The sequence below is a fragment of the Pavona decussata genome, unplaced genomic scaffold, assembly GCF_977016875.1.
Source record: "Pavona decussata unplaced genomic scaffold, jaPavDecu1.1 SCAFFOLD_2, whole genome shotgun sequence".
NCBI lineage: Eukaryota > Metazoa > Cnidaria > Anthozoa > Scleractinia > Agariciidae > Pavona > Pavona decussata.
Window position 1 is genome coordinate 3122064 of NW_028145426.1, and position 15939 is coordinate 3138002.

General features: G+C 37.6%; 1 protein-coding gene across 1 annotated transcript; it reads right to left on the reverse strand.

Annotated features, from left to right (window-relative positions):
- Nucleotides 1-267: 267 nt before the first annotated feature.
- LOC146490048 (uncharacterized) lies at nucleotides 268-15374 on the reverse strand. Its single transcript, XM_085122939.1, has 11 exons — nucleotides 14896-15374; nucleotides 13379-13448; nucleotides 12555-12646; nucleotides 6844-6901; nucleotides 6081-6194; nucleotides 5168-5269; nucleotides 4318-4363; nucleotides 4036-4125; nucleotides 2965-3241; nucleotides 2023-2316; nucleotides 268-849 (listed from the first exon to the last, which is right to left on the reverse strand). The coding sequence occupies exons 1-11, from the start codon at nucleotides 14991-14993 to the stop codon at nucleotides 585-587; spliced, it is 1506 nt and encodes a 501-aa protein (XP_084979065.1). The 5' UTR covers nucleotides 14994-15374; the 3' UTR covers nucleotides 268-584.
- Nucleotides 15375-15939: the final 565 nt, after the last annotated feature.

Below are 15939 nucleotides of genomic sequence, written 5' to 3' on the forward strand. Positions count from 1 at the left end.
CATACAGATATAAATCTCCAGTCAGCATGTATAATCAACATCGCAAAATGGAGACAACTGGTCGCCTTCTCAAAGCCCTCGTCCTTTGATTTCACCTCCTTCAACTAGGCGGCAACCACCGTGATTGTACAGTAGCGTCACGCAATCTTTCCTCCCCAACGTTTGGGAGGAAAGATTGTGTGACGATTCAAAAGAGCGTTTGCGAGGGAGGCTACCGTGATAGAAACAATAAATAAGAGAACTTTTCTCAGCCAAAGTAAATTGGTCATCGAAAATTCAAATTTCGTCTGATTCCGCTGGCCGATATGCCATACGCTACTTTAACTTTGGAGGGATTCGAGAATCGTATACATTTTCTTCTTCTAAAATGTTAAAAGAAGTATATTCTAGCTCTCACTCTGGCAGTTTGGATATCTGAAGTTGCTTAGCGATAGCAAGAACTTTAGGATTTTCAGGTCACTTATTTTCTGGAATACAAGGAATATGCCCCATGAAACGTAAAACGTGTCCTACGTGAACTACTTTGGACGTTTTTCACGATAGTTCTTTTTGTCTTGTTTTGTTTTTGTTTTGTTTTGATTCCGTCAAAATGGATGATGTCGTTTTTGAGTTCTTCTCGTGTACGTGTAATGATCCGATTTGGGGTCTTTGTTCAGGTATGTCGGCACTCCAAAAATGTTCCAGGAACTTCCCATGAAGGGTGGACGCACACCAAAGTGAGCGTTAAACATTGCATTGATGGAAAAGTTTCCTGTTGTATTTAATCCACTTGCAGTCGGTGCTGTTTCCGTGGTTTGCCCGTTGGTGAAGTTTGAGTTTTTGTCTTGTTCAGCTCTGGCTTGTGGTGTTCTAGTGGAAAGCAACGTATTAAAAATATTAAGATAAAAGACTATGGAAACCATTGATGAAGTCTCCATAACAATTTCTTGTTAGTATCCAGGGTTTATTCTAGAAATTGGCCAATGAGGGCCTAGTGGGCCCCCTTCAGTAATTGAAGGGGGCTTTTTTCATCTTTTTCTTTTTGTTTTTTCCTTTTTTTAAGAAAGGAGGCCCCAAAAGCATATTTAAACTTCTTTGTACCGTCTACCCAGTAGGTTCGATTCCTCCGCTCACTCGGATCCGGCTTTCACTTCCAAAACAGCAGCTGGTAATCGAGCCTATCCATTCAGAAGCAGCTCAAGAAAGTGCAGAATACGAACACAGAAACAAAAGACGAAGGGAAAGGCAATTGAGACAGCCTGAAGAGGCTATAAATTTCGAAGTATAGAGCGGGGGTCATATCAATCTTAACGTCAGTGATGCTTTCGAATACTTTATTTCAGAAAACAAGGACTTATTCTTGGGCACAATTTTGTGCGCCCCATTTGCCGTGCCAACGTAAATCGTATGCCGCATTTGTTAGAATTGCGGCAATCTCACAAAGCTGCTGTCTAGAAAAATCTCTGATTATCTTAGCATTAGTTTGTAGTGTACCTTCTCCTTCTCCTTCAGCTTGATTATACTGGTGTCAAAACTTGGAAACATTTCTGTGAAAATCTGTAATGGTGTACGCTAAAGGATTCTGTTCTTTAGAGATATTGTAAACCTCTTCATGTGGTCACTTCATAACAAACCGAAAACGCCAAATTTTTCACTGAAAGAAATTCTTTCCTGAATTTTTTTTCTCCTTTAAAAGACCGTGCATACACCCCTTGAGTCTTTCAACAAAGTGATTCATTAATTTCTGACATCTTACCGTTGCATTTCCCTCATCCAGTCACAGACAAACCGCCGCCAGTGCGGCTTGCTTGCTCGCTGGTCAGAAGATCGTGTAGCGGAATTAGGTGGTGTCAACAAAAATGTCTGAAACAAAAGCTTGTCACAAAAACCTTCTGATTGAAAAACCTCCCTTGTAAAATGGATCTGGCCTTTACTTTCGATACTTTTCAATCAACCACCAAAGTGTAAACAACTGCCAGACAACAACTGCACTTCTGTGCAATCACTATTTAGTAAAGGAAAAAAGTTTTAATGGCACTCAACTGTTTTTGTTGTGGTTGTGCATCAAGCTGTCCAGTCACGGGCTGTTGTTGAATGAAGGGAATTTCAGCCGACGTTAGATGCAGCGATCTAACTCTTCCACCACTATTGCTTCTGTTAAAATCGTTATTGTTATCAACGCTTGACGTGTCCATCGCTTCCACGATCTTGGTCGACTTGGCTATATCCGCTGACCCTCCACGGGTCGAGTGCCGGCTATACGAGGTAGCACGAGCAGCCAAACCACGTGACACGTTGTAAGCCTCGCATCGAACGTGATTGGGCGTTTCGGGATTTCTAGTGTTTTACGAAAGAAGGCGAGTCAGGATGGCTACACCTGATTCGAAGTTAGTAACTAGACAATTTTTTTTTTCATCAGCTGAAAGTACCGTTGATTAAAGTGAGTTGTAGTTGTAGCTGAGAACAAATTAGTACACTAAGTGAACGAAGTTGTGAAATTGTGGAATGAAATACAAGTTTTCCCATGAATATTTGAAATGTCATATATGTGAACGGCGGATCAAATAATAATATGTACAAGACCAAAACAGTTATGCATACATTAACATTCATGTACTAAAACTTTGATCCGCAGTACTGATCAGCTTTCAACAGGCGCGAGAGTCCAATGGTAGAGCACTACGCCGGTATCATAGTGGCATAGCTTCGAATCCCGTTTAAGACTGAAATTCTTTCAGGTTTTCTTTTCGGTGCTTTTGTTTTCGTCTGTGACGAATTTGTCTTTCATTCCATTATTTTTAAAGTTCAACCTCACTGTGAATACAGAGTACCTACGTATTAAAAACCTGTGAATGACGTTCCTTCCCTCTGTTAATATTCTAACACTTTTATTCATTCATAACATTTATAACGCCGGAGTTCGAACATATGCAAGGAAAGAGGAAAGAAAGTTCTGATTATTAAATTACAATTGCGCCACCTTACCCGAACTCCATTTCCCTCGTCACAGACCTCCTCCCTGCCGATGAACCTCGGGAGCCTGGGGCAGAATTTCTCGACGAGGGTCTCGGCACAATAGGTGGTAAGTTGATATCATGAAGTGAGTCATTAATCCTGAGAATGTCACGTGACTCCGCTTCTTTCCTGTGCACCGTATCGTTTGATAACAGTGAAAGCTCCCGACCACTGTTTGGTCGAGATGAAAGGCGACTTGAGCTGGACTGCCGTCTTTGCAGTAGAGATGGTTCACTGTCACTTTGGCCTGCGGGCGAGTTCGTAATAAATGACATTTTGACAATGGTGGCATTGAATTCTTCTTCAAAGACTAGGGCTAATTATCTTTGACAAGGAACCTATTCGTGTTGCTTCGAGACGACATAAAATGTCAGTTGCATAGAAACACTCCGCTGGGCCGCTGTTTTTCAAGTTTACCTAAATGCAATCTCTTTTAATCTTGTCCGGACGTTTGCCCATCCACGCTCCTTTTTAGCTTCCTTGCTTTGCCTTTGTGTTTTTCTGTAGCTTTAGGCAGTTATTGAGAGGTTTCATGACCTAACCCTTTGAGCCGACCTTTTTTCAATATCGGTCAATTGTGCGATCGGGAGCGATTTTACTATACCCTCCCACAATGCCATAAACCCTGGATATGATTCTTGCAAAGTTACATTTCTCCGCCGAATTGTGTTGTGGTGGGACTGAAAAGTGAACAGCGGGCACTTTTAGAAAGAAAAGTAAGTCATAAATAGATGTATCGTTAATTGTATCGATATCCCGTTTCCATATCGTTGTTCGTATCGTCCGAAGAGATACCAACATATATCTGTATCTTGGTAAATTTATTATCATTGAAGTATTAGTTGCCAAATGGTTTCTTTTCCCGTTCAAATTACCGAACAATACATTGATAAAGGGAACAGAGCGTCAGAGCTTGGCTTTGCTCGTTTAACAATAATTTAATGACCTACTGCAATTGAGACATATTGATCAACAACTGCCGCAACATTTGTTTGTGTCATGGTGTCATGCTTGCTCAAGTAATTCGTTGATTATCCTTACTTGTTCTTCTGTATGGATGAACTGGGGGCCTTCCTGACTGAACAGAGTTCTGAGCGAGACGCTGACTTCGACGAGGTATATGGCCAACAGCTGCAATTAAACAAAATGATTGAAAAAAATAAGAAACGAAGGAAAAGGTTTAAATATTTCGGGGTAATTTTTACCATCTTCTTTTACAACCTGATTGCGGATTAATTTTACTGATTAACTGGCTGACAGACTAATTGATTGATTGATTGATTGATTGATTGATTGATTGATTGATTGATTGATTCATGTTACCTTGGAGATCAGAGAAGAAGTGCTCATGGATAACAAAATTATTGGCCTGAAAAGAAGAAGACAAAACTCTGCTCAGTATGATAATCTAAAACTTGACTCTGAGGATAATAGAAAGTCTAGCTGCGGAGTCTTGACAGCGACTAATGTTAATGAATAAATACTGTTTATCCCAGGTTATTTAACTTATTGTGGTGAATTTATTGCCTGTAAATAATCATAACCAAACGTCGATTTACACTGTGGCGTAAATTTTCAGATGCCTATGTTGTGGTTCAAATTTATCCTTGGTTTACATTTTATCGTCCTATTGTTCTTGGGTATGGTAATGTATGATAATGAGTTTGAAACAATGGAAACTAAAATTTAAACCAAGGATAAAATTGAACTACAACATCTATAAATGTGAACGCGTACGAAAACAGAATGAATTAGAAGTAAAAGGCTTATTCCGATCCAAAACACAGAGTCTACTGGTATCGCCAACGGAGAAAGTTTAGAAAATAACCCCAAGTGTTAGCTACGTCGATCCACTGCAGGACCGCAACTGCCAATAAGTTTTAGGCTGCGTTTTCTGCCTCATTGTATTGCTACTCCCGTGAACTTTAAGCAACAACATCATTCTATCCAGTTAGAAAGCAGTCCCTATTGTAATTCCCCGTCCTCAGTTGTCACTTTGTCAGTATCAACCATCTATTAGTATGTCAATTTTCAGTTCTAGCCTATTTAAATATCTGCGTTCACAAACTTATTTTCTCTTGATAATGGAGTCAAGATGACTCCGAAACGTCGATTCCTAAATCTCTCCTGTAATATTTGCGTACCACATCTGGGATGTTTTTGTTTGGCCTACCTGGGGTATAGCATTCTTCAAACCATAATACTTCTTCAGAAAAGAGACAAACTTATGAGACGGTCTGTCGATGGCCAGGTGATGCACCATTTTACCCTCCATCTGGGAGAAAACAGAAAGACAAATAGTTGCACTAAATCCTATAAAGAAAAACTTCCGTACACTCAATGTATTTTCACAGCTGTCGGTATTGTACGTAAACAACCAAAAGACCATAGATTTAGAGTATGAGTATGAAATTGAGTACAAGTACCATTTTGGCATTTCAAACCAGTTATGTTCTTAATTCTGATGCTCCACGTCCATTGTTGCTGACAAGTATAAGAGGATATTCAAGGAACGAGATTGGTACATGACAGATTACCATCTAGAACATGCGCATTAGCTGTTTGAAAAGGTATACTCAACAAAGCCGGTGACAGACAAATGACAATTGTTGCAAATACTGTCCAACAAAAGGTGAGCAGTGTATTGCATCGTTTTCAACGCTCAAAGAAGTCACTCAACATGTTAAACGCTGCTGAAAGTAATAGAGTAAGTAATGTACGATCAACGTATTAGAAGGTAAAATAAAACGTGAAGTGTGTCGTTCGCTTCATACTCAATCCAATGCAGCACTCCTGTAAATGTACTCTGGTCTAAAGGAGCCTTACACAAAAGGTGAGCAGTGTATTGCATCGTTTTCAACGCTCAAAGAAGTCACTCAACATGTTAAACGCTGCTGAAAGTAATAGAGTAAGTAATGTACGATCAACGTATTAGAAGGTAAAATAAAACGTGAAGTGTGTCGTTCGCTTCATACTCAATCCAATGCAGCACTCCTGTAAATGTACTCTGGTCTAAAGGAGCCTTACACGCCATTAGCTAAGTAGGATATGTTCAAACTAGAGATGAACTGTTTGCACTAACACACCTTAAGCATGTGTTCAAACAGCCTCTTGCCACAACCTGTTCTCTGACGGGACTCGTGTACATAAAAATCCAGTACACACAACGGATTGACTTCATATTGTACACTTTGCATATCCTGGTGAGTAAAAACAATATTTGCCATTACTAATGTACGAGGCACTATAATCTACATGTACATGTATACTTACGGTAAGATCCTTTAACATTAATTTCAGCAATTCTCGGCCTTCACTCATTAACATTTCCTCGTGGCACTCTACAATTTCAAGAGACGTGTAAGCACAATGACCGGAGCAGAACCCAAAACTATAGGGGTAAATTGAGGTATCTCCACGAGGTATTCTCAGCAAGTGTAAAAGAAGAATTGGGAAATCGAGATGTTAGTGTAAATGCATATATGTAGCAAGGCCGTTCCTGGTCAATTTTGAACCCCAGGAAGCAACTGGAACGTTGATCATGTTACTGGCTGAAATTTTCACCAATGTTTTTCTTCTTTTGTGCAACGTTTGGAAACTTCTTTTTTGTTGTTCCTGGCAACTAATGCATCTGAGAAATTGATAAAATCTACTGACAAAACCGTTTCTTTTCTTGGCAAAACAAGCAAAATAATACTGGGGACGCTAAGACAGTAATTAGTACGAAATCCAGTTGCCCTGTTGCCTCAAATACAATGAAAAGCTGGAACATATATTTAAAATGCAAGCTTATTCAACAAAAATTAACACAAATTTATAGCTCATTGATGTATTTGTCACATTACTTACAAGTAAAAATAGCTTCTTGTGACCAACTTTTATTATTCCTACTGCTGCTCCTAAGCCACTAAGAAACATGAAAATGATTGCAGATTACTCTCACTGGAGATTTAATTAAAATATCAACTATATAATAATTATGTTGTAAGTGATTTATTAAATGTATATACTGAACATCAAGGTCCCGCTTTTGAAAAAACATCTTTGAAAATCAAACAAGTCATTTAGTAATATGTGTATTTAATTAAAATTTGCATAATTTATTTTGTAAAATTCTGTTATTCACATTAAAAGTTCTTTACTTTGGAAACTTTCTCCAGATCTATCACATTTCTTTCTTTCTTCTTTTTCTGAACTGATCATTATGGTTTTTTCCTTTAATTTTCAATACTTTTATCTTAACAACATTCGTAAAACAGGTTTATATAAATAATAATTATATATTTCTAAAAAACAATGATTCATGAAGAGGAAACACCATAAATGAGGTTTGTAAAAGTGATTTTAACTATTATCAAATTTGGTGAACTAAATTGCTTTGAATGTCTCCTAGAATTATTAATGGTTTGAAAAGCTACATATCAAACAGTTTGAAAGAGTGTTTCATCTGATTTTTAGACACCTTGAAGTTGGCTTAAAAAGCCTGCCCTCGTTTTCAAATCACTTCTCATTGTTTGGAAATTAGATGAAACACTTCCTCGTGTTTAATATATTACATGTAAAAAGCTTGTCACACACGGTCTTACATGAAAAAAAAAATTCCAAGTCTATTTAATGGAAATCTGGAAGGCCATGGGTTCAACCCCCACTGGGGTCTCTGAATTCCTTTTTCATAATAGTGTAACAATGTACATCCCTGGTGAAAAACCTCACAGGATCTTCAAGGATCTTTAAAGATCTTCAAAGACCTGCCAAAGATCTTTAAAGATAAAGATCCTCAAAGGATCCTTATAGGATCTTTGAAGATCCTCCAAAGATCTTCAAAGATCCTGCATATGCAAGATCTTGTTATACTATCTGCAAAGATCCTCAAGGAATTGGTAAGGATCTTGCAAGGATCTTTGTAAGATCCTTGCAAAGATTCCTGCAAAGATCTTTGCAAGGATCCTTCAAGATCCTCAAAGATTTGATGAGGATCTTTGAAGAATCTTACAAAGATCCTTTTAAAGATCTTGCAAAGATCTTTGCAAGGATCCTTCAGGATCCTCAAGGATTTAATGAGGATCTTTGAAGAATCTTACAAAGATCCTTTTAAAGATCTTGCAAAGATCTTTGCCAGGATCCTCAAGGATTTAATGAGGATCTTTAAAGAATCTTAGAAAGATCCTTTTAAAGATCTTGCAAAGATCTTTGCCAGGATCCTCAAGGATTTAATGAGGATCTTTAAAGAATCTTAGAAAGATCCTTTTGAAGATCCTGCAAAGATCTTTGCCAGGATCCTCAAGGATTTAATGAGGATCTTTGAAGAATCTTTAAAAGATCCTTTCAAAGATCTTGCAAGAGATCTTTGCCAAAATCTTCAACAATTTAATAAGGATCCTTCGAAGATCTTGCAAAGATCTTTGTCAGGATCCTTAGGGCTCCTAAAGGATTTTTAAATTAAGCTGAATTATCTTTGACGGATCTTAAAAGGATCCTTGATAGTAAGGATCTTGCAAAGACCTTTGCCAGGATCCTTCATGAGCTTCAAGGATTTAATGAGGATGTTTGCAAGACCCCTATGATAAATAGAAAAAAAAGGTGATGGAAAATAAAAGGCCATTACACTTGCAATTACAGTGTAGGCATTTGGTAATTTATTTTATTAATCAATAAGACCGTTTATTCAAATACACTTCGCAGTCCAAAGACTGAATTGCGTGTACAAATAAATTAAATTGTATGAAACTGAAAAACATAAATATATATACAAAATATAGAAAAAAATTTAATAATTACAGGTAACATATAATAAAGAAGAATGCATAGAACTCTGCGAGAGGAAAAAGGACATGATTTAAAAAACTACATACTACTACTAATGACTAATAATAAAAGAGTTCTTTTAACGATTGGTCTTGCACACTGGAATTATAAAACGGTTATTGCTCCTAAGCTTGTGGGATGAAAGGGCAGGTGGAGGCAGCAAATTTGAGCGTTTGTGGTTTCTTGATGAAGATATAGAGTTAAAATAGTTTGTTCGAAAGAAAGTCACACAGATCTGCCTGCTTTAGTAACAAATACATTTGTCACTTTTAAAATTAAGAATCAAAATTTCTGTTTCTACTGAGTTTGAGCTTCCAGAGTAAATAATTATACCTTAAAGGTGTCGGAAAGTACAGACTGTTGACTAAAACTCTGAAAGTTGCAATAATGCAATGTCATCAATACTGTTGGTTTTTTGCTTGGAACTATTGCTTGGATGTCTCAGAGAAACGGGTACGTGGAATGTGGAATTTCGTTTTGGCAATTTAAATTTGTGATATGTTGCACCAAGATTCCTGCTTTGTATGGCTTCCCACCAAAGGATATAATTCAATAGACAAATAAATAAGTTTACTCAGCTGATTGTCTGATCAGTGCTTGTCATGCAGCATGATAGTGTCTTAGTGATACTCAGACTCAGTAATTCATTCTTATAAATAAAGAGTGATTTCCAATAGCTAAAAGTTTGCTCACAGTCTTCATCAAATGATTACCCTGTCGCTTTCTTGCACAATACTTCTTTTATAAAGGAAACAAGGAAACCACCGGGCCAAGAGCGGCAGCCATCTTGGATTTCCATCAGACTTGGAAGACTGGGCAAAGCCAAATTTGGTCAGCAGCTATACACTGCAGGCTCGCAGAAAGACCGTTTCTTTTGGATTTTCGCAGGACTCAAGAAAACAAGGCACATTTCCTCGGTTTTTTCTTCTTTTAAGCAAGAAAATGATGGCTTTAAGCAACAAATCGTGGACAACTACTTTCTAGAAACAGGTAGGCTTTAATATCAATGATTTTGATAAAAGACTGGCTTGAAAATGTGATGCACAATTCAACCAAATGAATGCATGTGCTTCTGTGAATTTAGCTACAAATTCATCTGATCTCGGTTGTCGAGGTAGTCATTTCCTATTTATTTTTAAAATAAAACATCTACAAACGTTTTTATGGGGTAAGTTTGTAGTTGTAGTGCTAGTTGAAATGAACAATCAGATGATTGTAGTTGTACTGAGAATCAATTGCAAGCTTTATTTGTGTGGTGACTTATTCGATCGAGTACAACATTACTTTAATTTGCCTGTGATTTGATTGAAGTTGAAGGTCATTTGGTGGAGTATTATAATGCCCACATGTACAATAAGATAGCACCATCAGTTAAAAACGAATGTGAACACTGTAATCACACAGAAGAACTGACTAAAGTGCATGATTTTTTCTCTTTTTGCTGTAGATCTTCAACTCAATGTTGTTGTCAAGGCCGATACCCAAGACTGCAGCTTCAGAGTGTGTGAAGTCACCAAATCCTGCCCAATAAGCTAAGTCACTTGTAAGCAGGGGAGCCTATTTTTAACTGATTTAGTATGGTTATGAATTGTGACTTCTACTACTATATATACTACTCAGGAACAATGAAAAAATAAAAAAATTTGTAACTTTGAGCCTTGAATTCATTACTTGATGTTTGATAGTTTAATAGAAAATTAGAGGGTCAAATTGTTTAGGTCATGTAAATTACAAGCAAATTGGTACTTTTTTGTCTTTTAGCACTGTGCTTGCACAATTATTATCCCTATCAAATTTTTATAGTAGCACAACATTTGCTGATGTTGTGATTGCACTGTTTTGTTACATTATTCATTATCTAGAATATAGTTATTCCACATTTTGTGGGTCATCACGAGGGAAAAACTACAATTTTTCTGAGCCACTATAAATGTGTTAAAGTTGTGCAGACAAGGCAGTAACTTTTAAGTTTTGTTAAAGGCTGATAATTTAGAGAGGGATTTTGACTTGCACTAATGTTGTGAACAACATCTGTTGAAATTTGTTGCACTGTGTAGCCTTGTCATTAGAACTTTTGTACATAATCAGAGCTTGCTATAAGTTATTGTTTTTCTGTTATTATGTTTTCTTGTACAAACGTTTTCACTGGCAACTGTCAAACCAAATTTTAGAATAAAAATTATTATAGTTTCTTGTACATTAACATTAGGATCGTGATCACCCAGGCTTCATGTTGTAGTCAAAATTTTGTCCATCATGGTTGAGGTAAAATATCCATCTGCTGAATATTATTCTTTCACAATACATATTAAAAGTTATGTTTCTATTTCTGATTTTATTTACATAAGTTATTTTGTATCGATTTAGCATTGTAGACCTACATTTATATACAAATAAATTCCTGAATCTTAACTAAAATAAGTTAGGGATTGTTCAATAAAATTATCCCTTTTATGACATGCTGATGTTCTTTTTCATCTACATACTACATGTACATTCTCAACAGCTTATTCTGAGACTCACCGGAAATTTCAGTCACAAATGTTTTTGTGATTTTGGAAAGTTCAAAGTAGTACAAGATCTTGAAAAGGTTCATTCAAGATCCTTGAAGATCTTTTGCAAGATTATTGAAGATCTTCAAAGATCTTGGCAAGAGCTGCAAAGGATCCTGTAGGATCCTTGAAGATCTTTGGCAAGGTTATTGAAGATCCTCAAAGATCTTGAAAAGGTCTGCAAAGGATCCTTGAAAATTCTTTTAAGATCTTTGGCGACATAATTGAAGATCCTCAAAGATCTTGGCAAGTTCTGCAAAGGATCTTTGCAGATCCTCAAAGATCCTGGCAAGATCTGCAAAGGATCCTTAAAGATCTTGACAAGATCTTGGCAAGATCTGCAAGGATCCTCAAGGATCTTTGAGGATCCTCAAAGATCTTGGCCAAGATCTTCAAGGATCTTGGCAAGAAAGTTGAGGATCCTTAAGGATCTTGGCAAGGATTTTTGAGGATCCTTAAAGATCTTTGCAAGATTGTTTAAGGATCCTTAAAGATCTTCATAAGGATCCTCGAAGATCTTCATGAAGATCTTTGAGGATCTTTAAAGATCCTCAAAAGATTTTCACCAGGGATACTTTCTCTTTTGAAGAAACCAAGTCATATTTGAAGAGCTCAGAGCATAGCCGACCTACAGTATGTTGCATTTCAGATCGCTTTTGTTGTTTTACCTCAGATTCACCAGCGTTCTTGCATGTGGCCTTGAATCCTTCAGGAAACGTTGCTCAAATGTTTTTTCACTGCTTTGTGCATCATTTGTAAATTTAAAAAACTATGATTATGGGCAAGATTTCCACAAAGCAGTGGATAAAACATTGAAGCAATGTTTCCTGAGGGAATTCAAGGCCCCATATAAAATCTCTTGTGAATCTGAGGGTGAGTTTTTTTGGATCATTCATTCACTCAGATCATTCGGATCATGGTTTATCAAAGGAACCGATGAATCCTTGTCCAGAGGATTCGTCGGTACCTTCGATGCACCATGATCCGAATGTTCTGAGATCACATATTCGTTTTTGGATTCTCCCAAAAAACGCACCCTGAGCTAAAATAACAAAAAGGGACCTGAAATACGAAATAGGTCGGTTTATTTAGACATTGTTTAATTTAATAAGGTGTCCACAACAAGCAAGCTGATTGAACATTAAAACAGTGGCATCGTTGAAAAAATAACAACACCAAGAAGTGCCGGAAGAGAACACTCACTTCTTTGCAGAGGGGTCCTTCATAATGTAAAGCCTGTGATCTGAATGCTGCAGCTTGATTGCACTGGTAATTGGTGATCGTAAGCCCTGGGCCTAACAAGATATTTCAGTTTAAAACATTAATTTTGTAACTGAATAAAGATTCACATTATTGTATCACCCTGATGGTGATTTGTCAATTGTTATTAAAACAGTGCTTCCTGAAACTGCTGCAGTATTTTAGCGCCATTTATGCAACTCAACAATTGATTCAACAATGACAGCTTCACTTCTTAGGGCATATCCTCAGGGAACCAGGGAATGAATTGGTCAACAGGTACGCCCTTTTCCACCCTAAACATGGCAAACGTAAGCCCGGTCCCCAAAACCTGATGTTTCATCAGTACACTGCCATCGTAAATATTATCAGCCAGGCATACCCACCAACGCCAGAAGAGATTCGAAGCATGGTAAAAGACCGGAAGGTGTGGAGAAAGCTTGTGACCGACTGCAGTGTCGTTGGCTGATGATGATGATGCATATGCTGGAAAAGCAGATCCTAACAAGGGCTTTTGGTTACCAAGCATTTTTCAGAGATAATTGCGCAAATGCATGGAAATGCATGCAAATGCATGAAAATGCATGGCTACCCCCAATCAATTTTCTTTTTGGATTTTAAAAGCCCTTGCTAAACCCCCATAGCATTGTCATAAACTGCATATTAGCCAAAAATATCTTTGAATTAATAGGAATTCTCCTTAACAAATTAAAGGTTTTCAAACCATCCCAAGGTGTGCAAAACATACGTGCAGCAGCAAAAGGATGCACCATCCTGTATACACTCACCCTTGTTGAAGCATCACCCATCTTATCAATCAGTGCCTTGAGTTGGTTCTGCTTGTTTGCAAACTCATAACTTTTTCAAAATATAAAAATAAACAAAGACTGTGTCAGCCTACTTGTATGGCTACACTAGAGGCCACTAACAAGATATTGCAGCTGTAACTGCAATTAAGACACGACTGCTACTCAGAATTTGAAATTGACCAAGTTTGAGGCTGGCTTAGAATTTCGTGCAGACTGAGCCAACTTCTTTAAAAGTGTTATGATAACCTAGAGTGTGTGTGTACCCTTCCAGGTTACTCAATCGTTACAAGTGACAAGAGTATGTAAAGTTTTGTAATTCCACTTGTAAATTCAGTAAACTTTAATAAAACCCTGTCAACCCAGCCCCACTTATCAAATTATCTCAAATTTCTGCCATCTCAATGCTTCACTTCCCTGGAGTGTTTAAGGTGGTGGAACTGACGACTAAATCACTCTGTGTATCATGGCTGTATTTTAACTACAGTACTTAAACCCAGTTCCAATACCTCTCTTCTCATGCACCATACAGAGCACATGTGGTATGCACATTATTGTTTGGCATTGGCGCAAGATTGGTGTAGTGTCCAAATCAGTTTTCCTGACAGAGTCAATAACAGGAAAGACAAAACCTCAGGGCAAGAAGAGCTTGCCAAATAATACAACAAGAGTGGAATTGTGTTACGTGTGGTACGTACACTCACACTGTATGGCATCTGGACTAATGAAACTAGAATTAGTTCAACAACTTCAAATGTCACTGTGCTGGTGGATTCTCATCAATTTTGTCTAATTTTTATTTAAATCAGTCTGTTGGTTGTTATGTTGCTAAGTACCTATAATATTATGATTGAATAAAACAGAAAATGTTAAGCCCCTAGTCAAGTCTGATGCTTGTTTTATAATTTTGTTTGGAGGGGAGGGGGTGCGTTGGACCCATAATTTTTAGGAGGGGGGTATAGGAATTTATGGCATTGTAGTGTAGTATGGTATATACAGTACCTAGCATTTGTGAAAGCGGTAGCACTATTTCATCAATTCTTGACCCAGTATAGTGGGTTTTGATACTCCATAATTTTTCTTGTTATTGCGCTTTCAGCCATCCCCTAATGTCCTCTTCTTTATCCCTAAAATTGTCAAGGTTGTTATTTCGAAAATAAGGGACAGAGTTATCCCTGAAACTTATCCCTTAGTTACTATAATATTATTGCTGTATTTGGCAATTATTCCTTTTCCCGAAAACCCTAACAGGGCCTCAGGTTTTGAAGTTTTCAGTCTGGTTGCTATTGAAAACACTCTTAAATTGACAACAACTTGACTACAATAATTTACTCATGTATGATACATGTACATGGGACTAAAGTAACTGTTGCCTTATGATCCGGTTGAAAATATTTCTCGGTCATTTCAGAGCTCTTTCTGATCTTTCTATTTTTTTACCCTAATTCATATTTAGTAATTGCGTCCATAAAGCAACAGTTATTCACAACCAAACTTACCGGTCATTTTTCACTCGAGACCGAAATGGTGCTAACTTATCGTCGACCAATGTGATGGCATCAGGTAACAAGTCATTGACGTTGAAGGAGAACTCCATTTACAACGCTTCGGTTGATTCCACAAACATAACAGCAAAACCACATAACTTGGATCAAAACATCTTTGTTCTTACTAAGTTAACGCTACAACTCCTTCCATTTTGAACTCATATGTAGTCCATTTCCCGTAAATCTAGAGCCAGGGCAAGCTTCGCCATAGCGACATAACGCCGGTTGGCTTAATTATCAGCTCCTTCGGGTTTCGATCACTGATGCGTCCCTTTGTGGGGTAAATGTGATGCTCAAAAACACCTGAAAATGGTTGGCGATTTGATTCCTCGTTTTTTGACGTTCCAAAGGTAAGATTTATGGACTTATTATCCCTTCTTTGAGCAGTTCCCTTTAGCAACCGAAGACTGTTGTTAAACCGCATTGCGGGCTCTTTCATAGTCCTGCGGTTGTACATTAACAGATTTTTGCCTGGTGTACGGTTGATGGAAAGTACTTTTGTCTTTTTATATAATTTGCATAATGCAATTCCAGGGATTTGATTGGCTTAGCGGCCATGGTAAATGAGCCATTATGCCATCCCCGAGGAATGGCGACCACTAAATTGTCTTCTGGCCTGAAGACTCTTGAATACAAGATTGGGGTTTAATACAGGAAGTAAACAAGGAGTGCCCTTAACACCTTCTATCAAGGCTTAACCAGTTGCCACCACTCACACTACCCTCTTCTACTAGAAACTTCCTAAGCCCATGCAAGTAATTCCCCAACATAACTTTTACATTTCAAGCTTAGGTTAAGGTCTAGAAGACAGAAACTTTAATCTCTAGCAATCTACAGGTAAATGTCCCCTTAAGCTAGAGGCTTCACCCAAAAGCAAGTCTTGTAACAGTATCCTTCAATTGGTAATTGCAAAACAGTACACAATTTGCACCTTGCAGATGGTGGTAACTAACACTTTAGTGGAACTTTCAAACAGATAAATGGGGTATGAGAATG